The following is a 21,651-nucleotide window of genomic DNA, read 5'->3' on the forward strand; positions in this document are numbered from 1 at the left end:
GTTACGCTAAGGTACGCTTTACTAAGTTACCCTGAATTACGCTAAATTACGCTAAATTGCGCTTCACTACATTACCTTAAATTACGCTTCACTACGTTATGCTTAGTTACATTTTGTTACGCTTCACTACGTTATTCTTAGTTACATTTAGTTACACTTCACTACGTTATGCTTAGTTACATTTAGTTACGCTTCACTACGTTATGCTAAGTTACGCTAAATTATGCTTTACTACGTTACTCTCAGTCGCACTCATTGACGCTGAACTATGCTACCCTGCACTAAACTACCTTAAATTGCGCGAAGCTACGCTAATTTACAATAAACTACGTTAAATAACGTTAAGCTACCCTAAACTACGCTAAATTTCGCACAATTTTGCTAAACTACGTTTAACTACGCAAAATTACGTTATAATCCGCAAAATTACGCTAAATTGCACTTAAATTACTATGCTTGATTATGCTATGCGATGCTATTCTTATGCTCTTAGTGCTGGATCAACGGATTAGCCTCCCTTTGTACTATTCTTAAAAAATGGCTGACATAAAAACGGTTGTCTGGGTTCTTTCCTTATACCTCATATAGTTTGACCGGCATCAACGGTGCCCATTTTTGTCACCATTGCACAGCAGAGGTAGATCCTCTTCATTAAAAATATTAAAATATGGAAAAACATGTCAATCCCGACTCCAGTTCAACAGTGTGAAGGAGGAGTGTGTCTCGGTGAACGCTCCCTTCAGTTTTTCCTGTGTGCCTGTGAGATAACAGGAGCAAAATGTGAATCTCGACTGGTTCACCCGTCTGCAAACGCTTCAAACTCTTCAATATTGAACAAGTGCTTTGAGGGCCCTTTAATAGGACGTACATTTCCACTGCCGTCGTTGCTCTCTCTCTCACATCTTGTCGTCCTCTCTCTCTCTCTCTCTCTCTCTCTCTCTCTCTCTCTCTCTCTCTCTCTCTCTCTCTCTCTCTCTCTCTCTCTCCCGTTCTCTCTGTCTCTGTCTCTGTCTCTGTCTCTTTCTCTGTCTCTGTCTCTGTCTCTCTCTCTCTCTCTCTCTCTCTCAGGAGTACATCTACCCCGACGCCAGAGACCGGCAGTACCAGCTCTTCTTCCACAAGGGGCTGAAGAGGACACGCTTCGACGTGGAGAAGTACAACAAGCTGAGAGGGGACATCGCAGAGGTACCCAGTGGACGCCTCTTCATGTGTTGACATATGTGGAGCGAACACATTTCAGATAGGAGGACGATCCAGTCAAATGATCGAGTGGTACTGCTGCTAATGCAGAGTCTGTGCTGTGCGTGATTCTGCATATGCCTCTATGTTTAGGTCTGACATTTATGTGAGTGTGTGTGTGCGCCTCTTTGGTGTGTATAGGCTATATTAAATGAAATACATCTACATACATTAGAATATCCTCCTATCAATCTCCTTCTCTAATTGATTCTCTCCTCCCTCTCTCTCCTCCCCTTCTTTCTCTCTCATCCCTACCCCTTCCCTCTCCTCCCTCTCTCTCCTCCCCCTCCCTCTCTCCTCCCCTTCCCTCTCTCTCTCTCTCTCTCTCCAACCTCCTCTTTTCCTCTCTCCATCCTCCCCCTCCACTTCTTTCTCCCCCCTCCCTCTCCCCTCCCCCTCCCCCTCCCTCTCTCCTCCCCCTCCCCCTCCCCCTCCCTCTCTCCTCCCCCTCCCTCTCTCCTTTCCCTCCCCCCTCCCTCTCTCCTCTTCCTCCCCCCTCCCTCTCTCCTCTCCCTCCTCCCCCCTCACCCCTCCCTCTCTCCTCCCCTCTCTTCCTCTCCCCCTCCCTCCCCCCCCTCCCCCGGCTGGTGCCCCAGGTGGAGTTGGACCTGAAGCGTTTGCGGGACCCTCTACAGCTGCAGCTCCCCGTGCAGCAGCTCACCGCCAGTAAAGATTGATGTGACGAGAGCATCTCCCACACCTCCAACGCCCCCCCCCCCTCCCCCACCAACCCGTAGACCCCCACCCAACCCGCCAACGGACCCCCACCTCCTCCGTCCAAAGCCCCCCCGCTCTGCCTCCTCCTCCACCTCTGACGATTCTCTGAGGTGACCTCCACGTCTCCGACCTCCACCCCCCTCCAGCCTCTTGTTCCAACAAAGCCCCCCCCCCCCCCCCCTCCAAAGCCCCCCCACACCTCCAAACCCCCCCCCCCACCCCCAAAACCTCTATGACTCCCTTTTTTTCTCTTTTATTTTATTTCTTTATTGACCGAAGACTTGGGTGCGGATCACGAGTGGAACCGGTGAAGCAAAACACGAGAGGCCAGTTCACAGAACACGACAGAAACACTGAAGCTCTCCCCGTGGCGAAAGAATCGAAAAACACGTTTGATTAAAAACCCAAGAAGATGACCATGATGAGGATGAAGAGGGAACAAACGGGGCAGGAAGGCTGATCTTCCTCCCAGGGGGAGAGACGAGGGAAATGTCGCACTTACACGCACTTGACAGTGTGTGTGTGTGTGTGTGTGTGTGTGTGTCCGTGCTTGTGTGTGTGCGTGTGTGTGTGTGTGTGTGTGACTTACCCCTACGGGCCAGCTTGGCGCACACATCAGTACCACCCTGATATGAAACCGTTGAACTTAACAAACGCACACACACGCATGTAAACACAAACACACACACACACGCAAACACACACACGCCTTTGTACACAGGCCTGCTCTGATGTGGTTGGGGAGGGGGGGCTCCACCGAACGACTTCATCCTTTGAATACAAGTTTACGAGGATGCCCACCCCCCTACACAAAAAAACACACACACAAACACACACCTCTACCCCCCTTCCACGTGCACGGACTGGAGCCCCCGTCAGGCAGTCGGACTAACAGGGGGCCGGCGGTCGCTCTGAGAGGCTGAGAATGTCAACAGCCCTCAATCCATCCCTCTCTCCCTTCGTCTGTCCCTCTCTCTCTCTCCGTCTGTCTCTCTCTCTCTCTCCGTCTGTCTCTCTCTCCGTCTGTCTCTCTTTCTCTCCGTCTGTCTCTCTCTCCGTCTGTCTCTCTCTCCGTCTGTCTCTCTCTCTCTCTCTCCGTCTGTCTCTCTCTTTCTCTCCGTCTGTCTCTCTCTCTCTCTCTCCGTCTGTCTCTCTCTTTCTCTCCGTCTGTCTCTCTCTCCGTCCGTCTCTCTCTCTCCGTCCGTCTCTCTCTCTGTCTCTCTGTCTTTGTCTCTGTGGCCCTGGAGGGTGAGGGTGAAGGGGGGGGGGGGGGGGGGTGAGAGAGGGAGACAACCAATCCCCTCCATACCCAAACATGACCTTAACCGGGACCGGGGAGTGGCCTCTCGTTAGGGCCTCTTGCTTGACTGGGGGCGTGGCCTCTCGTTAGGCCCTCTTGCTTGGAGGGGTCGTTGCCTCTCTGGAGGGCCTCTTTCTTGGAGGGGGCGTGGCCTCTTTCTTGATGGGGGGGCGTGGCCTCTCGTTAGGCCCTCTTGCTTGGAGGGGGGCGTGGCCTCTCGTTAAGGCCCCTTGCTTGGAGGGGCATAACGAGGGGCGTGGCCTCTCGTTAGGGCCTCTTGCTTGGAGGCGGGCGTGGCCTCTCGCTTGGAGGGGGCGTGACCTCCAGTAAGGGCCGGCTGCCCTTAGGACCACCAGTACTACCGAAAAACAACATCACTGTGTGTTCTCTTACTCCAAAAAAATATTTTGGCACTTTTTATTTTGAAAGCCATAGTATATTTGTTATGAGAAAAAAAAAGTAATATAAATATATATATATATATAAAACTATATACAATCAATTCAATGAACAGAGGCTAGTTTTTTTCCCTCAGTGGTGGGGGGAGGAGAGATCTTACATCGGTGTTGTCGTTGGGATTATCTTTAATAGTACACTGCCCACACAAACGCACCACACACACACACACACACAGGCACACAAAGGCACATACAGGCATGTTTGAGTTCCTTTGGATTGAGTTCTATGTATTTTAGAGCTTAAGACCTTAAATAAATACAAATAAAGCATTTTTCCGTCGGATCCTAAAGTCCGATAGTGACTACACTTATTTCCCAGGACCTTGCCAGCTAAGCGCCGTCGAGCAGAACGGACAATCTGTCTCCGGACAGGGTGGGCAGTATGTCAACGTCCGTCGAAAAAAAGTGTGGTTGACTGATGCAAAATAGTTCGGCATGACATCTATGCCTTTTTATTTGGGACACTCAAACACTTATTTAAAACACTTAGTTAAAAGGAGCCTTAAAAAGGTCAAATTAAAGTGCAGGAAGAACAGCATCTCTGGTGCAAAGACTCTCCCCAGAGATGCTGGCGGCCCTGTGCTTTCTCTTTCGGTTTACGCGTGAATCCGTTGACTAAAAGACACCAGTACGCCTCATCCGAAGGCCCTTACACGACGTCACCGTGTGTAAACTTTGCGTTACTTCGGCCGTGTTGTAACATCAGATTTCTCCGCCCCCCCCTCCCCCACTGTTGCTGTAATGCCCCCGATCTACCAGTGGTAAAGCGAGGTCGACTGCATGCTGTGGTATGCCCTCAGTAGAAACTTGTGAATGTGTAGGAGCATTGTTGCAATTTTGTACTTGATTGGATAGGTTTCTTTGCCACATCTAGCTCCCATTAACCCGCCCCCGCCCCCCCCTGTTAAGAGGTTATTTTCGCCGACAAAAGCCATATCTATGTTGTCCATCTTTTGGGTTGACATCAAGCGAAAAGCGTGTCGATTTCACCCCATTTTTGTTTTTTTGTTGTTTCTGGATAGGATCGCCCTTCTGACTCATTGCGGTCGTGTCTGAGCGGCTCTCTAAGTCGATTTTTGTTTGACCACATGCTGAATCGATAAGGCTTTAGCTCGCCTGTATGGCCAGTGCAGCACAATGACCCGACAGCCCTGTGTGTGTGTGTTGGAAGCATGAGTCAAACACATGGTTTGCTTTCTGCGGCTCGTCTGGGGTGCAAACACTGATCTGAAAGCTGTTTATAAAGGGGTTGCTGTGTGGGTTGATTCAAGCGATTTTTGTTTAGTTTTTTTGCATAATTTATTTTGCCCCAAACATCAGCAACTTATTCATGGGAATCAGTTGTCATTGATTAGCCATGCTACACAGTGGGGTCTGTGTGTGTGTGTGTGTGTGTGTGTGTGTGTGTGTGTGTGTGTGTGTGTGTGTGTGTGTGTGTGTGTGTGTGTGTGTGTGTGTGTGTGTGTGTGTGTGTGTGTGTTTGTGATCTCAAAGTGCACTGATGCCTTTTTTAAATTTTCTGATGGAATTGGATATTAACACGAAATGGGGCCAGTGAGAATATCATGATGAAAGTTAAGCTTTAATATATATTCAAAAGCAAAGTCAAGACCGGAGGAGAGGGCACCCAGTGTGTGTGTGTGTGTGTGTGTGTGTGTGTGTGGGGCCGGGGTGTGCATTATTGTGGTTCCACTGGTGTGCATGGATCATCAAAACATCGTCTTCTCATCCCTGCTAGACAACTCTTGTTCGCCCCCCACCACCAACAACACCAACACCGCCACCTCATTACGATCCCATTGCTTTCACCTCCTGAGACATGGCTCCGGTTGCATGCACACACACACACACACGCATGCTGTTTCCAGGGGGATGTGATTGAACAGGAGTTTTGAAGTCTGTCCAGGGGTCAAACCTCTCGCCGAATGGCTGTTTTTCTTTCTTTTAGACAAGACGTCTCGGCATTGTCACCTTCCTTCCCCTTTGGGTTTCAACCTCCTCCTTGCTCCTTCTCACTCTTGGTTTTACCTCTTATAGTTTTTTTTTGTAAAACAAAATATATCAAGTATAGGGAACCTTATTATTCTCAAGCGGGTGTTGCATGAATGTATGTTTACATGGGAAAAATATGTACAAATTAAAAAGCTGATTCATCCCAAAAAAAAAAAGAAGAAAAAGAAAAGTGCAGCGATAATTTAAAGAATGTGGTTTGTAGAGATAACCTAGCTGGGGAGAATCTGCGCCCTGCCAAAAATCGTACTTTCCTCGCGGCGAACTTGTGGCGACCCATCACCCTTCAATTACCTTTTGAACTTTTCTTTACCTTGTCCCTGTTGCCCCCATCAACCCCACCCTGCCCCCCCCCCCCCCCCCACACCCCCAGTTTTAAGACATGTAGCCTGGATCCACCGATATTCCCCTCATAGGCAACAAGAGAACCTCTGTTTTTGGTGCACCCCCAAATCTACACCCATCCGTGGATACAAGTCCAGAAGGGGATTTTAGCACAGTGAGATCTGTTCGCATGTCGGGGTTCAACTCCTCTATCCTTCCCCCCCCCCCCCCCCCCCCCTCCACTGTTTCCACTCACCCCTCCTGCTCCTTTGGTTTACATTGACAGTCAAATCCCCCCCCCCCCCCTTTTTCTGATTTCAGAATTCTTTTATTTTTTTGGACGTGTGTTTGTTTTTCAGATATCTTCGTTTGTGTGCACTTACAATACGTTCAAATTGCCTAAAGAGTGAAGTCAAATATAGATTGAGAAAATCTCGTACTTCATTCTGACCTTTTTATTCTTTCCTTTTCCTTATGAGTTTTTGTTTTTTTCTCTCGACATCTGATGCTGTAATGTTGGCAAAAAAAAGAGAAAATGTAAAATTCATGTATCATTTATGAAATATGTATAAAAGAGATATGTAATTCAGTTATCAATAAAATCCTTATCCAGTTTTTGGAAATTGGGGATCTGGCGTTGAGTATCTTTGTGTCGGTTGGAGACACGGCGGGAGATAAAGATGGTTCCAGCCAGGGCTGTCTCTTGCTCAAGGTCTTGACCAGCGCCTCCATTTTGTCCTTGACCCTCAGAGCTTCCTGAGTCTCAGGACATCCTATGGAGATAGGCCCACAGGACATGTTGTTTGTAAGCAACGTTTCCATCTTCTGTCACGATAGTTCTGGTATTCATAATCACTCTGGGAGGATCCTCTGGGGATGGTCTTACTCAAATTAATTCTTAAAAAACAATCTTGAATATTTGTCATTTGATTGAAATAACTTGTATGGGTATACTGTATATACGTGTGTGTGTGTGTGTATATACAGTATGTATGTGTGTATATATGTATTTATAATGTATATGTGTCTGTATATTATGTGTATACCTTTTTAAGTCATATATACACACTGCTAATGGATAAATGGAACAAAGCCTGAAATACCCACGCACAGGTTTGTTTACATATTGAATGAAAACTGTAGTTTCATAGCTTAGAAATGGTGCTGTTGGAACAAATTAAGTGAATTTGTAATAATGTATTCAGATGCTCCCTAAATCAACAACTCAGGCTTCAACTAAGCATGGAATATCCCTTATTATACACTGTTGTAGATGAAGAGCAAAAGCCTAACAACAAATACGCCTACCGCAACCGCAACATCATTTTATATAATTCAATATCTGCAAGAGACCATTCAGTGACATGATGTTAAACGATGTTCAGACCCATTATTTCGGTCGTGTGTTCATCCATTTTAATGAGCAAAAAATGATGCAAAGAATATTTAAATGAATACAAGCGTCGCTAATCCGATTTGTTTTACCACTCTGAATCCCGCTGGACTGTATGCCTTACATAACCGAGAGTCCGTGTATTCCTCGAATGGTGTTTAAATGTAGTTCCTTGTTCTTTTGTTAATGAGAGCCGGGCTCTGAGGCGCGCCTGCGTTGTCCCCTCAACATAATGACGTGCTTTAGCGGCTCCCCCGGCTGCCTGTTTTAATGCCACGTCGTACTGTCCCGCTGTAATTGTGGACTCTGTATTGGGACAGCGGGGAGCAATCTGGGCACCTGAAATGGGGATTTAAAAGTAATAGTGTATAAAAAATAAATCCAACACTTTGAAATAATGGAACCGTAATATCCATTGAGTGTTACAAAAAAAGGTAACCTAGAAGAATATAAAATACGGATTAAAATATTTAAAAAGATTATAATATTAAGGCCGATGAGGAGGATGAAGAGAACGGTGATGTAATGGCGGTGTGATGGAGGGGTCAAAGGTCCCCCGTGTGTCCTCCAGATAGGCCATAAGGACCAGAGGCTGGGAGAACAATGAAGGATATTGAAGCCTCTTCCAGGATGGAGGACACTGTCACAGGGGCCAAGGTGAGCTAGACTGTAAATAACACACACACACACACATACACACACACACACACACACACACACACACACACATACACATACACACACACACACACACACACACACACACACACACACACACACACACACACACACACACACACACACAAAGGGGCTCAGGCACATTCATGGAGATAAGGTGCCTATATTAAAGAGCCGGTTCCTCTCTGTAAATGGCACACATATGCAGAAGCTTGAGCGTGGATTAAACCCTCTACAGTGAGAGGACAATGATATCCTTTGTGGCCACCTTAATATTCCTGAACGCAGGACTCCCTGCAGTCACAGATAACGGTAAGTGCAACACCTCCCATTCGTACAAAACGATGATCATATAGTCACACAATCCGAAAAAAATAGTTCCCTCGTGGATGATTTGTAACTGCGTTATTGCATATTGCTGGACCGAACGGATTGAGGGATACTACAAGACTAGTGATGAAGTGGAACCACGGATGGATCTATTTCATCGACAGGTCGTGTTGAATCTCATTCGTTCGTGGGAGCCTTGCCTCTCCACCGGCCATCAGGTTCGCTGCCCTCTTAATGGCCGTTGGAAGTCACTCCTGGCTCTCGCAGGAAGATTTAGACCTTCAATTAACACCGAGTCGCCGGAGCCAGCGCTGTCCCCGTGCCCTGCGGTGCTTGTTGTAGCTGGTACTCACTCGGTCTCAGTGGAAGGTCTCTGAATAAACTGCCGTTTATACTAGCGTCAGCTCGCCCGGACGCAGATTGATCCACGGAAAGCAATCGGGGGGGGGGGGGGGGGGAGAGAAAGTAGAGGGAAGATAGATGGTGCTTTATCAGAGGACGAGCCAGAGAGCAGGAAGTGGATGGGCTCTTAGAAAATAAATATGAGTATACTGAGGTTATTTCACTGCAATAAAATGTGTTCCCTGCTCTCAAAGCCTTTCAATTGAACTTGGGGGGGGTCTTGGTTAATTAGGATGCTTTTGGTTTTGTTTGCATATTCTAATCAGGCATGATCGTGATAACCTATTATAACCCTGATCTCATTATAATCACAGTTATAATTGCCGGGATGAGGGTTGTAGTTCTAATTGGCAGGAATACCGATATACGCTGGGTGGTGTTAAATGAGACGCATTTGCATGTTCAGTGCATCTTCCAGGTTAACCCTCAAACATTCCACCTTCCTTCAAAACTCTTTTAAGTAGTTCCCAAGATACTGCACAAAAGGCCGCTCAATATGTAAAAATAAGTCTGTGCCGTTTTTCTGACGACTCTGTCTTAGTTCAGGGGTCCTCCTCATCGGGTGCACTGCTGTAAGATCCAGGCCGTGGGTACATCTCCTCGTTATGTAACGTTATGCTCTCATGTGGGTGAAATCGGCGTACAGCTGTGAGGATTAGTCTCCCGTGGTTTCTAAGCCTCCTCCACCCTCTCCCCTGAGATTCTCATGCCCTGTGATCAACACACACACCTTCCCTCCCCCTGCATTGTTTGTCACGACTACACCACCATCGCGGCTTGCCCTTTCCTACTCAAGGCAGCCTCTTAATTAGATTGTTCAGAGAGCCCGTGGAACGGAGAGAGGAGAGCCTATTGATTGAGGTTTCGCTGCACTTTGGCTCCTTGACTCCTTGTGTTATGGTCCTGACTGCAACACCGGCTTTGGTAATAGAAAAAGGGGTCTTGGAGCTTGCATAGATACAGAGGGCTAACTCTTGCTGATGGCCTATTTACCCCCCGGTCGAGGGAAATTGGCTCCGTGTTGACAATCCATTGAGACATTAAAGAGGGCAACAGTGTGACACCATGAGGCGTGCAAGGCGTTTTAGGTGTAACTCTAAACACCCATTGATTCTGTACCTAAATATCTTCAAATAAGGACTTCAATAGCAGCACTGCAGACCTCTCTAACCAATGTTCCCCTTGTCCAAGCCCTTTCTATCCAACAACAAACAGGGCCACTCTTTCACACAAAGCGTGATCCCAGTCGGAGTGAGGTCCTAATCTCAAACCTCTCTGTCCTCATGCTCCTCCCGGGGGGCCAGTCCTGGACCCGTGCTCGGCCTACACCAGCCTGAACGAGCCCTGGCGCAACACGGACCACCACATCAACCAGTCGGCCGGCGTTCCCCTCTGTGACGGCCACATGTCCGGAGAGTGGTACCGCTTCACGGGCATGGCCGGAGACGCCATGCCAACCTTCTGCATCGCCGAGAATCACTGCGGCACTCACGCTCCCATCTGGCTCAATGGCAACCACCCAGAACCAGAACAGGGCATCGTCTCTCTGCCGGTCTGTGCCAGCTACAACGACAACTGCTGCCAGTGGAACACCAGCGTGGATGTGAAGGCCTGCACTGGGGGGTACTACGTCTACCGCCTGCCCAAACCGCCCGTGTGCTTCCACGTCTACTGCGGCCGTACGTGGTCGCCTCGCACCTGGAAAAAGTGCCGCCAATGTTCACTTTTGTGTTGCACCTTTTTTGAGTGTCTTTACATAATTACGGTGGTGGAAATATTTGGCTCCCCGTGGGTTTTACATTTACATTTTACATTTAGGTCGTTTAGTGGACGGTGTTATCCAAAGCGACTTAGAATAAGTACATTTGTCATAAGAAAAAATATATCGCTGTTGGTACAGTCAGGTTGTTCTTAAAACCAAGTACAAAGCACTCACAATCGCTAGGTTAACCCATTCCCCGTACACAGCAAAGCTAGCTAGGATAAGGTGCTACATACCGAATCACTATAACTAAATACGACATACAGTTACACAATTTAAGTTTTGTGTCTGTTCCCTTGTACAGATTTCTATGACATCTGCGACGAGGTGGAGTGCAAAGGCCCCCATTGTCCGGAGTCCGGTTGTCAGTGTGCACCTGGGACGACCCTGGGGCCCGACCGTCAGACATGCCTGGGTGAGTCGGGAGGGGGGGAGGGAGGGAGGTGGGGAGGGAGGGAGGGAGGGAGGAGAGAGGGGAGGAAGGGAGGAAGGGAGGTCACTGATAAAACGGCAGCACCACACAGGGAAATATGTCCCAAAATGGAGGCAAAGGAAGAGGCAGACACCAGGGATGTTTTTCAGGAAGCCTAATGTCCGCCAGTGGTCTATTTCAAATCCCCCTGTACACAGTTCATCATTAATAACCGAGAGCATCAATCCAGCTTTTCCCCTTTTGGAACATTTTTTTTTTTTACTCCAACACTAATAGCTTTTCATTAAGTCGTGTAATGGGATATGAATTTTACACCAGACCTATTTCTCACACTTAACTGCCAAATGATATCAAATGTGCCTCAACACAACCAATAATGAGGGTGTTTAATCCAGTACAATCAATAACAAGTCAGTCAAGGGTGGACGGCAGATGTAAGAGACATGCGTGGAATGGAAATGTTTGTAGCAAGTGCACCTAGCTCAATGTGCTACGGCGGTAGGGGGGTAGAATTAGCATGCTAGGTGGAGAGCACTGTTGAAGGCACTTCATAGACACACCTGACCGCATAGCTGATGCATTGATTGATGAATATGTAATCAGAACCGGCCAAGCTCAAACAACTGTCATTAACGTATTAGTCAGCTATCCAGTAAGTGTGTCCCTTTTAACTTGTTTTCAGTCAGAGTAATGTAGTGTGGCTGCTTTGCATAATAAGATGCGTGTGTTAAGTGCTAGGAGGAAAACCTGTTGAAAAACCTACCGTACTAATGGAATATGAAAGCTCAAAAACAATCAATTTTCACTTTCTCATTCTCCATGTTTTCCATTTATGTCCATATTTCATTTTAGAGCAAAATAAAAAATCAAGAAAGAAGATGGAGATCGTGCAAAGAAAAAAGTCTAGAATTTTCTTGATTTCGTTGTTCGTACTGTTCTTTTTTTTTTTTTTTTTTTTTCTCTAAAATTCGTTTCTTGATTATTTAAGTCTCCATACCTTTCCTCCATCTATTTTCGTTATGGTATGGAGCTGTTATGTTTATATACAATGAAAAACAATAACGGCAAAGTTTGCAAGTGTCCGATCCGGCTTTCCTCAGAAAACACTTTAAATAGTTTGACAAAAAAAAAACTTTTTGCTCTACCCCAAGATGTGAACGAGTGTGATAAAGGGAACGGTGGCTGCGCGGAGCTGTGTGTGAACACCAAGGGCTCCTGGCGTTGTCAATGCGGACCAGGGCGTGTCCTAGAGGCAGATGGACACAAGTGCAGAGGTAGCGTTCAAGTGACCAAATCCACATTCACACACAAGATGCGAAACCCCCACCCGGTACCTGACAACCTTCCATCTCCCCCTCGCTCCAAGCAGAGGTGGCCGGATGTCCGGCCAGCAATGGAGGCTGCAGCCACGGCTGTGTCACCCTGTTGGACTCCCATGAATGCCGCTGTCCGCGTGGGCTCGAGCTGGGAGAGGACAACCGAACCTGCCAGGGTAAAGTGCGACGTTATGCACCTGTGCATGTGCATTCGACGGCGTGCGTGTGTGTGTGTGTGTGTGTGTGTGTATGTTTGTATCACATAGATCATATCAGAAACCGATGATCTTGTTTATAGAGACAACACCTGAAAGATATGATGATTCTGTGTGTACGTCTGTGCGTATGAAAACAGATGTGAGAGGTTAGTACACCACAAGTGTTAATACTTCCTTTGTGCTGGACTCTGCAGTTCCTGTCCAGTGCGATCCCAGCTGCATCAAGGTGTCAGTCCCTAAGGATCTGGTGGAAGGTCTGGACCTCTTCCTGACCAACTCTTCCTGCCGCGGGATCTCCAACGGCACACACATCAACCTGAGCTTCAGCCTCAAGACCTGTGGGACGGTGGTGGAGGTAACACCGAATCTGCGTCGTTGTTATTCATTGTGGAAGATATTCCAGGTCCGCTAAGAAAGCAATGCTTTTGGGTGCAGCGGTGATTCACCGGGTAGAGCGTGTACCATTTAGGCCCAGTCCTTATCACGTCGACCGGGGTTTGATTCCTGCCCGTGGCTCTTCACTGCCTGTCTTCCCCTCTCTCTCCCATACCTTCCTGTCTTAAAATAAATAAACAATGCTTTGCATTGGAGTTCACCAGAAATGATTGTCAGTTCTTGACACCCAGTTTAACTTACAAATAGGTGACCTGATATGGAGATTTGTTTGTTTGTGACTGTAGACTCTACTCGTTATTTGGGGTTTTTCTTCGCCTATGGTTTTGACTACAAATGACCAGGCTCGACCTTGCTATGCAACTCTCCCTGCATTTTTTCCCTTCTAAAATCTTGCCTGTTGTACTTATCTTGTTAGTCTTCCCATGGCTTTGCTCTAATCTACTCAGCGGTTGAATCGAGAGCAGAGGTGCTCGACCTCTTCAAGCCGCCACTAAAACGCAGCTTAGAGCCTCCGAGCCCCAGGGTTGACAAACCAAGGTTCCAGAGTGCCAGACCTTTTCCCAACATGAATCAGCCAGGTGTCGGCAGTCATTAACCCGACGGCTGGCCCCCCACCCAGGTCACCGATGACAAGATCGTGGGGACCAACCTGGTGACGGGGCTCCCGAGGACGGGGGCCGGTGCTGGCGGCGGCGGCGGCGCCGGCAGAGACATGATCGTCCGCACCAGCAAGCTCCTGCTGCCCGTCACCTGCGAGTTCCCCCGGGAGTACCAGGTGTCGGTGGACGGCTACCAGGCCAGCCTGCGCAGCGCGGCCCTGGAGCTGGCCGGGCACAGCGAGGGCGTGTTCCCCTTCACCCTGGAGCTCTTCAAGAGCGAGGCCTTCGCCGAGCCCTACCGCACGCCGCCGCAGCTGCGGCTCCACGACGCGCTCTACTTCGGCGTGGAGCCGCGGGAGAAGCTGGACGGGCTGGCCGCGCTGGTGGAGAGCTGCTTCGCCACGCCCAGCCCCAAGGCGGAGCAGGCCCTGAAGTATTACCTCATCAAAGACGGGTGATTACAGAGGGTTTCAGGGGAGTGTACACGCTCTGGGTCTGAATGAGGGGGGGGGGGGGGGGGGCACCGGTAGAGGCGTCTGGAGGTAGTGAGAGATGTGTGTGTGTGTGTGTGCGTGTGCGTGTGCGTGTGCGTGTGTTTGTGTGCTGTGTGGTAATGACTGTGTTGGCTTAGTGGTCTACAATGAAATGTCACGTCCCTCGACTCAGTGGAAAAAAACGAAAAAATGACAATACAATATAAGAAATATATGCAATAGTAAACAATAATTAATGAATAATCTGACTTATTTATCCTCTCAAATTATATTATTTTTTTCACGTTAGCACAGCTCTATTTTAGGTTGCACATGCGAGTTAACGTATCATAAATCCCTGAATGGACTACCTGTTTCCAAAGCTCATGGTGATGTCATGGGGTGCTAATATAGGGGCCTGTCAAGTGACACAGTGAACTGTCTAGTTAGGCCTTATCATTTAAATCGGTGTAGTCAGGAAAAACGGGAGAACGTCTTTTTTAATCACGGTCCAAACCACTTCAAAGGGTCCCCCAGAAGGGTTCTGATGCAGCCGCTCGCTGTGAGGATTTGGAAGTGAAGGTTTTCCTTCAGATAATTAAAGGTGGGGGACAGCCGAGGGCTTTCGGTTTTGATGAATGGGAGTAGAAATCACAAACGTCGCTCAGGTGCAGAATTCATACCTCAGAGGCGCTTGTTTTCGGGTTGCGAAAATAGACGAATTAAATCTCCCATTCCCATTAGCAAAGCCTATTTTAGCCATCATGCAAATGACATATAAACATAATATCGTTCTCCATATATTAAGATGAAAGCACTTCGATGTGTAACTGCTGTAGGTGATCCGTGGTGCGGGCGGAGACGCTGTTTGATTAAAGACCACGGTTAGCACGTGCATCCATGCTGACCACTGATTTGCCTTTCAGGTGTATATCAGACGATACGGTGAAGCAGTTCACAGCCAAGGACACACTCTCCAAACACTACCGAGTCCCCGTCTTCAAGTTCATCGGCAAGGACAACCGGGTGAGAAGCCCACGCTGAGAGCCAGCTGGCTAATGTGTGTGTCGTGTGTATATGAAGGCTCCAGCTATATGCCCGAGTGAGCCTTCCAGATCAATATCACTTTAATAATAGTATTTACGGATTTTTTTCTCTGAATACAAGAACTGGCCATTGATGAAACTGTGTGTGTGTGTGTGTGTGTGTGTGTGTGTGTGTGTGTGTGTGTGTGTGTGTGTGTGTGTGTGTGTGTGTGTGTGTGTGTGTGTGTGTGTGTGTGCACACGTGTGTGTGTGTGTGTGTGTGCACACGTGTGTGTGTGTGTGTGTGTGTGTGTGTGTGTGTGTGTATGTTTGTGTGTGTGTGTGTGTGTGTTTTGTATGTGTGTGCGCGGCATGTGTGTGGGTGTATGTCCACACACGTGTGTGTGTGTGTGTGTGTGTGTGTGTGTGTGCATGTGTGTCTGCGCATGCGTCTCTGTGTGCACACGTGTGCCTGTGTCTGTGTGGATGTGCACGTTTTCTGTGCGTGTGTGTCTGCGCGTGTGTGTATGTGCACGTATGTGGTGTGTATGTGTGTGTGTGTCTGCGCATGTGTGCGTGTGCACGTGTCTGAGTGCACACGTGTGTGTGTGTGTGTGTGTGTGTGTGTGTGTGTGTGTGTGTGTGTGTGTGTGTGTGTGTGCGCGCACACCCCAGGAGGTCTTCCTCCACTGCCACGTGCTGGTGTGTGGGGCCGGAGACTCGCGCTGCGTCCAGCGGTGCCGCGGGGGGGGCCGCCTGCGCCGGGAGCTCTGGAGCACGGACCCCCAGGAACCCCGGGAACCCCGGGACCGGCGCGTGCTCAGCGGAGGGCCCATCATCATCCTGCCAGACCCCTGAACACCTACGCCCCCCGCCGCAACACCAAAAGTCCCCCGAAGGGCCCCGCTGATGAGCCATCCCATAATGAGGCTAACAACCCAAAACACGCCGGCGGACCCTGAGTGTATTTCTGGTTCAGTGTTATCGTGCAAAGACGGCGACCGACATAATTATTCAGCTACGCATCGGGTATCAGGTCACAGACCACACGACACAGCCACCCAACAACACAGAAGCCTATTTGAGTCCTAGGAAAGCGCTGTATACGTCTCATTTATTGTTGTTATTATTATTGTTATGTCGCTTGGTGACGTGGTTCCCAACACAAAAGTTTTGCTGTGAATAATGCGACGCTTGTACTAGATAATCATTGTTAGCGGCCGGGGAAGTCTCCTCGGCACGATTGTAACCGCTGGGGCGTGAGAAAGGCTTTTCTAGGTCAGCCATGCACGCCGTCCTCCGGTCTGATTACAGTTTGCCCGCCTCAGCCTATATTTACAAGCACGGCTAATATTACAAAAATGGAACTAAGCTTATAGACGCGCGCGCGTGTGTGTGTGTGTGTGTGTGTGTGTGTGTGTGTGTGTGTGTGTGTGTGTGTGTGTGTGTGTGTGTGTGTGTGTGTGTGTGTGTGTGTGTGTGTGATTGTGTGTGTGTGTGTGTGTGTGTGTGTGTGTGTGTGTGTGTGTGTTTATCACTGACTGATACTTATGGATTATTTTAGCACTGCTTCTCCCAGTGGTCTAAATTCGGGACCACAGGCTAAACCAATAGTCTTTTGTCTCAGTGTTTGGTCTCCTTTGGGGAATTATGCAAAGCACCGACTTGCCTGAAGAAGTAATGTGCCCTTAATTATGCAAAACAAATGACAATCATGTATGCATTTATTCATAGAAAACCAACAACGAGGGAAATAATAAGTTACATTGGACACATTGCTGAGTAGCAGTAATGGACGCAGCGCTAACACGTCCCGCTCTAAGAGGGTGAGTGTAGCGGGGCGGTCTGATGATCGTGAACACGCGGACAAGACAGAGTCTTTCCCTAGTCATTAACTCCAGTTCATCCTCGCGCACCAGGAAGTGAATCAGACCGAAATTTGCTCTCTCTATCAGACATCTTCTGAGTCATCAAAGTCATTTATGCTAATGGAGTCATAATCCTGCCCTAAAATAATAAAACTAATAGAAAATGATTTGTCCAATTAACCAAAACTGTTGAGAAAAAACAACAACCTAAACCAAGTCCTGTTCAGATACTGAAAACACAATATTGGCTCATAATCCCTATTCAATACCATTTTCCTCTATGTAAATACTCTCAGCCTTCTCCCATGAGCCCTGTCGTCAATGCTGTCCCCTTCCGTAAACAACAATAAATATCCATAAATATAAAGTGTGTCGACGCGCAGACATGTGTGCCTCGGTTGTGTCCTCGGCAGAGCCTTTCACCTCCCCGTTACAGCTCCTCCCGCTCCTCCTCCGTGCAGACGCACGCCGCCCTCTGGCTGTTCATGTAGGGCCTGCAGCCCAGGGTCGACACCGTGTTGTACAGGGCGTCTGCCCCCGACTCACAGGCTGAGTCCGGGGTCAAGGGGAGAGGCAGGGGGGAGGGAGGGAGGGAGGGAGGGAGGGAGGGAGGGGAGAGTGAGGCAGGGGAGAGAGGGAGGGGAGAGAAGGGAGAGAGAGTGAGGGAAGAGAGGTAGTGAGGGAGGTGAGAGAGAGGGAGGGAGGGTAAAGAGGGAGTCAGAGAGGTGAGAGAGGGAGGGAAGGGAGAAAGAGAGTGAGGGAAGAGAGGTAGTGAGGGAGGTGGGAGAGGGAGGGAGGTGTAGAAAGAGAGAGTTAGGATTGGGGAGATAAGACATTATTTTGTAATTGAGTGACATAGTGCTGGGGCCAGCAGCCTCTGATTGCTCCTCGATGACATGCATCTGCACCCACTTTGAGTCTACTTGGCTAAAAGCCTCTGAGTAGTTTAACGACTACTATTATAGTACTCAAAATGTGGAGTTACATGACAATCCTCATCTCTGGGACGAAGTGTATAGAGTGCAATTTGTGAAGAAAGAAAACTTAATATCATCAGTCGATTTATAAACAAAAGAAGAACAACACCAGAGTCCGACCACCACACCGAGCGGGGAAGGCTGACCTTTGACCTTGGAGACGAAGCCCAGGCTCGTCTTGAGGTCGGTGCAGAGGCTGTGGAGGCACCAGCGGAACTTGGAGTCGCAGCGGGACTTGCTGGAGCCGCACGTGTCGTAGCACTGGTCCAGCTTGTCGCAGCACTGCGTCATGGCGGGGATGCCCAGGTCAAACTGGAGACACGGACGCACGCAGGAAACACGTCTGAACAGGGCGGGTTTACAGCAGGACGTACAGCAGGCAGGCAGTGGCGTTACTCTAACATTTACACATAGTAAATTGACAAAGTGTTTATTTTGAAAAGAGACCCTTAATTAAATTAGCTAATTATAACTATAAATATGTATACATAATTTTATGATACGTCAGGTCAGCATTAAGCAGAGGCTAAATCTCTTCTCTGTCTCTCCTAAGTTTATTATCTATGATAACATCTATCTAACTGTCTATCTATCCTGTCTGTTTGTCTGCCTATCTATCCGTTGTTTGTCTATCTATCTGTGTGTTTTTGCCGGCACAACCCATTCCCACAAGGGGGGGGGGGGTCGCTGAAATACCAATCTTAGTTTGTACAGGCTTAGAGGCGTACTGCCTTGTGAACCAGCGGTCTACGGAGCATCAGTCCTAAGGTGATGATGTGGAGGTGTGGTGTGGTGAGGGGTGGACATACAGGTCCTTCTACCTGCATTCCAATCAGAGACGAGGTGCAGCCATCTGGCTCTGGGATCTGGTAGTCGGGCCGGGGCTGAGGGATCGAGCCTGGCAATGAGAGAGAGACAGAGGGAGTGAGTGTGGGAGGGAGGACGAGAGAGGGGCCAGAGAGAGAGAGAGAGAGAGAGAGAGAGAGAGAAAGTGTGGGAGGGAGGACGAGAGAGGGGCCAAAGAAAGAGAAAGAGCGAAACAGAGAGAGAGGGAGTGAGGGAGGGAGGACGAGAAAGGGGCCAAAGAAAGCGAAAGAGCAAAACAGAGTGAGATAGAGAGATTGTCGAAAGAAAGAGAGAGCGAAAGAAAGAGAGAGAGAGACACACACACACACAGACAGAAACAAGTAGAGAGAGAGAGGGAGCGAGAGAGGGACAGTGTGCGTGAGTGAGTGAGAGAGAGAGCAAAAGAGAGTGAGTGAGAGAGCGAGACAGAGACAGATAGGCACCGATTCTAATCCATAGGTCCTCATGTGAAATCTCTGGCCTTCCTGAGATTGGATCTATAGGTTATGTAACGGATGGTCCCTCTCTGCCCTAACAGCCTCTGGCCTGATAACCACTGAAGGGTTTGGCTCTATCGGTGCGGTCAATGGACCGTATCATCTGCTACCCGCACAATTACAATCCAATGTAATCACTTCCTGACAGCAATAGTTGAAAATATATAGATATATTCTCTCTCTCCTTAATTACAGTGAGTTTAGCTGGAGAATCTATCTTGATTGAACAGGCACAAAGGGGCAATGACTATGAGACCATTCGCGTGTACTTCAACATCGAAGAGCATGTGAGGAACAGCGAGCATTAGAGTACTCACCGTGTCGGCAGCGGTACTGACACACTCCGTTGCGTCCTCCCACCAGCTCCACCATGGAGTCAAAGTATCCGTTGATGGTCTGGAAGCTGCCCCTCAGCCCACTCAGGCCCCAGCCGCCAGAGTCCTCCGCTTCCTTCCCTGTCTGGAGCTCCGTGTTCCCCGGAACCCCCGCCCACTCCTCCTCCGGGAGGGTCTCCTGCGCGGACAGATCGGGGGCGTCCGAGTCGTCGGAGAGGTCTGCGGCCACCGGGCTCAGCTCCATGGGATCCTGGGTCGCTTCGGTCTCGACGTCACCGTCAGAGACTAGAGTGTCTGGCGTGGGGTCCTGGGAGACTCCGGTCTCAGGGAGAGGGTCCTGGGCTTCTGTCGAGTCGGTCAGAGAATCCTGGGGTCCTCCACTCTCAGGGAGAGGTTCCTGGGGACCTCCAGACTCAGGGAGAGGTTCCTGGGGACCTCCAGACTCAGGGAGAGGTTCCTGGGGACCTCCAGACTCAGGGAGAGGTTCCTGGGGACCTCCAGACTCAGGGAGAGGTTCCTGGGGACCTCCAGACTCAGGGAGAGGTTCCTTGGCTCCTCCAGTCTCAGGGACAGGTTCCTGGGCTTCTGTGGAGTCAGGCTGAGGTTCCTGGGCTTCTGTGGAGTCAGGCTGAGGTTCCTTGGCATCTATCGAGTTAGACGCAGGATCCTTGGCATCCCCAGAGTCGGTCTGAGGTTCCTCTGCCTCTATTGAGTTAGACAGAGGTTCCCGGGCCACTGCGGCCTCAGGCTGAGGTTCCGGGGCTTCTGTGGACTCAGTCAGAGCTTCCTGGGCCTCCGGTCCAGCGTCCGGCCGGCCGGCGAGAGCGTCGGGCGCCGGGTCGTTCAGGGCAGCGTCCGCCACCGGGGCCTCGACGGCGGGGAGTCCGGCCAGGTCGGCGGGCTCGGCGCTGGGGTTGGCTTCCTCCTGGGCCTGGTAGAGGGTTGCCAGGGTGGCGCCCTGAGCCGTGGCCAGCCAGAGGAGCAGGAGGAGGGGAAGGGATCCGTGGCGTAGCAGCATGGTGGCAGAAAGGTTTCAGGGAGAGACAGAAGGGAAGCCTCCTCACTACTGTTTACAACGTGGAGAGTGGCGCAGGCAGAGCGCAACGAAAACACTAGTGGCTGGCGGGCTGGGAGGGGGGACTTTGACCGATGATTAGAAGGGCCAAACAACGGGACAATTTGTGATGTTGGGAGGGCAGGAGGGGGGGGGGGGGCAAAGGTCCCTCCATATCTTTGTAAAGAACGAATGACGTTGCACCTTGATTTGTTTATCACGCCTCAACGTGTACAGTGCTTCGTTAATCATCCTCTGTGATTATGACATAATCAATTGGGTAATTGTGTGGGTAATTTCATTATCAGTCAGGAGGATCCACGGTTGAAGTTTCATAGCATTTGATATTTCTAAATGGTAATCTTTGTATAAAGATATCTATTGATATAGAAAACCTATGGAGCAAGACCAAATGTATGTATATATATGAATAAATGTGGCTTATATTATAACCCTTTTCTATCAAGCTAATTAATGCTCACATTTCACCATGTAACCTTCAACAATAAGCTATGCTCTCCAATGTTTTGCTAAAGGTCATAGCCTCTTACTATTTTATCATTGAATAAGAGTTTCATTATATTAACAAATTATTTTTATAATGCGCGAGAGCGTGTAGGTCCCTGACAGCTCCCCTTAAAACTGTAAATACTAGAAAGTCCAACATCTTGATCTTGATTCTTGATCATATTATTTCCTGAAGCCTCTTTGTGATAGGGTGGAAAGCTTTTCATCTGGTTGTTTAGCTTTGATTCAGTTCTGCTGCCCTCTAGTGGTAGAAGACTCCAACAACAGACATCTCCCACTGTTATGCTCCAAACACAAATACAGCGAGCTATTTTACTTGGTTACACACCAACAGACAAGGTTAATCATCCTGTTGATTCTTGCTGACAGAATGGGACTCACTGTCATATAAATCTGTTTCTGGCGACAGAGCGGTCCAGATTTTTCCCCCACAGCTGCAGCTGAGAACAAACCAGAACAGAGCAGTGGTACAC

The 21,651-nt window shown here is 49.0% G+C and overlaps 2 protein-coding genes across 3 annotated transcripts; one reads left to right on the plus strand and one right to left on the minus strand.

The window, feature by feature from the left end:
- Positions 1-8,329: 8,329 nt before the first annotated feature.
- On the plus strand, positions 8,330-17,339 carry oit3 (oncoprotein induced transcript 3). The gene is made up of 9 exons (XM_056609155.1): positions 8,330-8,431; positions 10,156-10,530; positions 10,918-11,028; positions 12,198-12,320; positions 12,416-12,538; positions 12,775-12,935; positions 13,596-14,029; positions 14,975-15,074; positions 15,749-17,339. Exons 1-9 carry the CDS (start codon positions 8,368-8,370, stop codon positions 15,929-15,931), a joined length of 1,674 nt encoding a protein of 557 aa, XP_056465130.1. The 5' UTR covers positions 8,330-8,367; the 3' UTR covers positions 15,932-17,339.
- pla2g12b (phospholipase A2, group XIIB) lies at positions 16,761-20,728 on the minus strand. Of its 2 annotated transcripts, none has more exons than XM_056609160.1 (4): positions 19,579-20,728; positions 18,740-18,816; positions 18,065-18,230; positions 16,761-17,490 (listed from the first exon to the last, which is right to left on the minus strand). In XM_056609160.1, exons 1-4 carry the CDS (start codon positions 20,612-20,614, stop codon positions 17,372-17,374), a joined length of 1,398 nt encoding a protein of 465 aa, XP_056465135.1. In that variant the 5' UTR covers positions 20,615-20,728; the 3' UTR covers positions 16,761-17,371. The 2 variants fall into 2 exon arrangements, with proteins under 2 accessions (XP_056465135.1, XP_056465134.1); XM_056609159.1 differs by having other exon boundaries at positions 18,728-18,816.
- Between the last annotated feature and the right edge of the window lie 923 nt (positions 20,729-21,651).

This window comes from Gadus chalcogrammus, chromosome 15 (assembly GCF_026213295.1).
Source record: "Gadus chalcogrammus isolate NIFS_2021 chromosome 15, NIFS_Gcha_1.0, whole genome shotgun sequence".
Classification (NCBI taxonomy): domain Eukaryota; kingdom Metazoa; phylum Chordata; class Actinopteri; order Gadiformes; family Gadidae; genus Gadus; species Gadus chalcogrammus.

Coding starts and splice junctions, on each gene's coding strand:
- oit3 (XM_056609155.1), top strand. CDS start 8,368: ATGATATCCTTTGTGGCCACCTTAATATTCCTGAACGCAGGACTCCCT. Junction 11,029..12,197: donor CGACCGTCAGACATGCCTGG/GTGAGTCGGGAG, acceptor CTCTACCCCAAG/ATGTGAACGAGTGTGATAAA. Junction 15,075..15,748: donor TCATCGGCAAGGACAACCGG/GTGAGAAGCCCA, acceptor CGCACACCCCAG/GAGGTCTTCCTCCACTGCCA.
- pla2g12b (XM_056609159.1), bottom strand. CDS start 20,614: ATGCTGCTACGCCACGGATCCCTTCCCCTCCTCCTGCTCCTCTGGCTG. Junction 18,817..19,578: donor TCAGTACCGCTGCCGACACG/GTGAGTACTCTA, acceptor TCTCATTGCCAG/GCTCGATCCCTCAGCCCCGG. Junction 17,491..18,064: donor CTTCGTCTCCAAGGTCAAAG/GTCAGCCTTCCC, acceptor CCCCGGACTCAG/CCTGTGAGTCGGGGGCAGAC.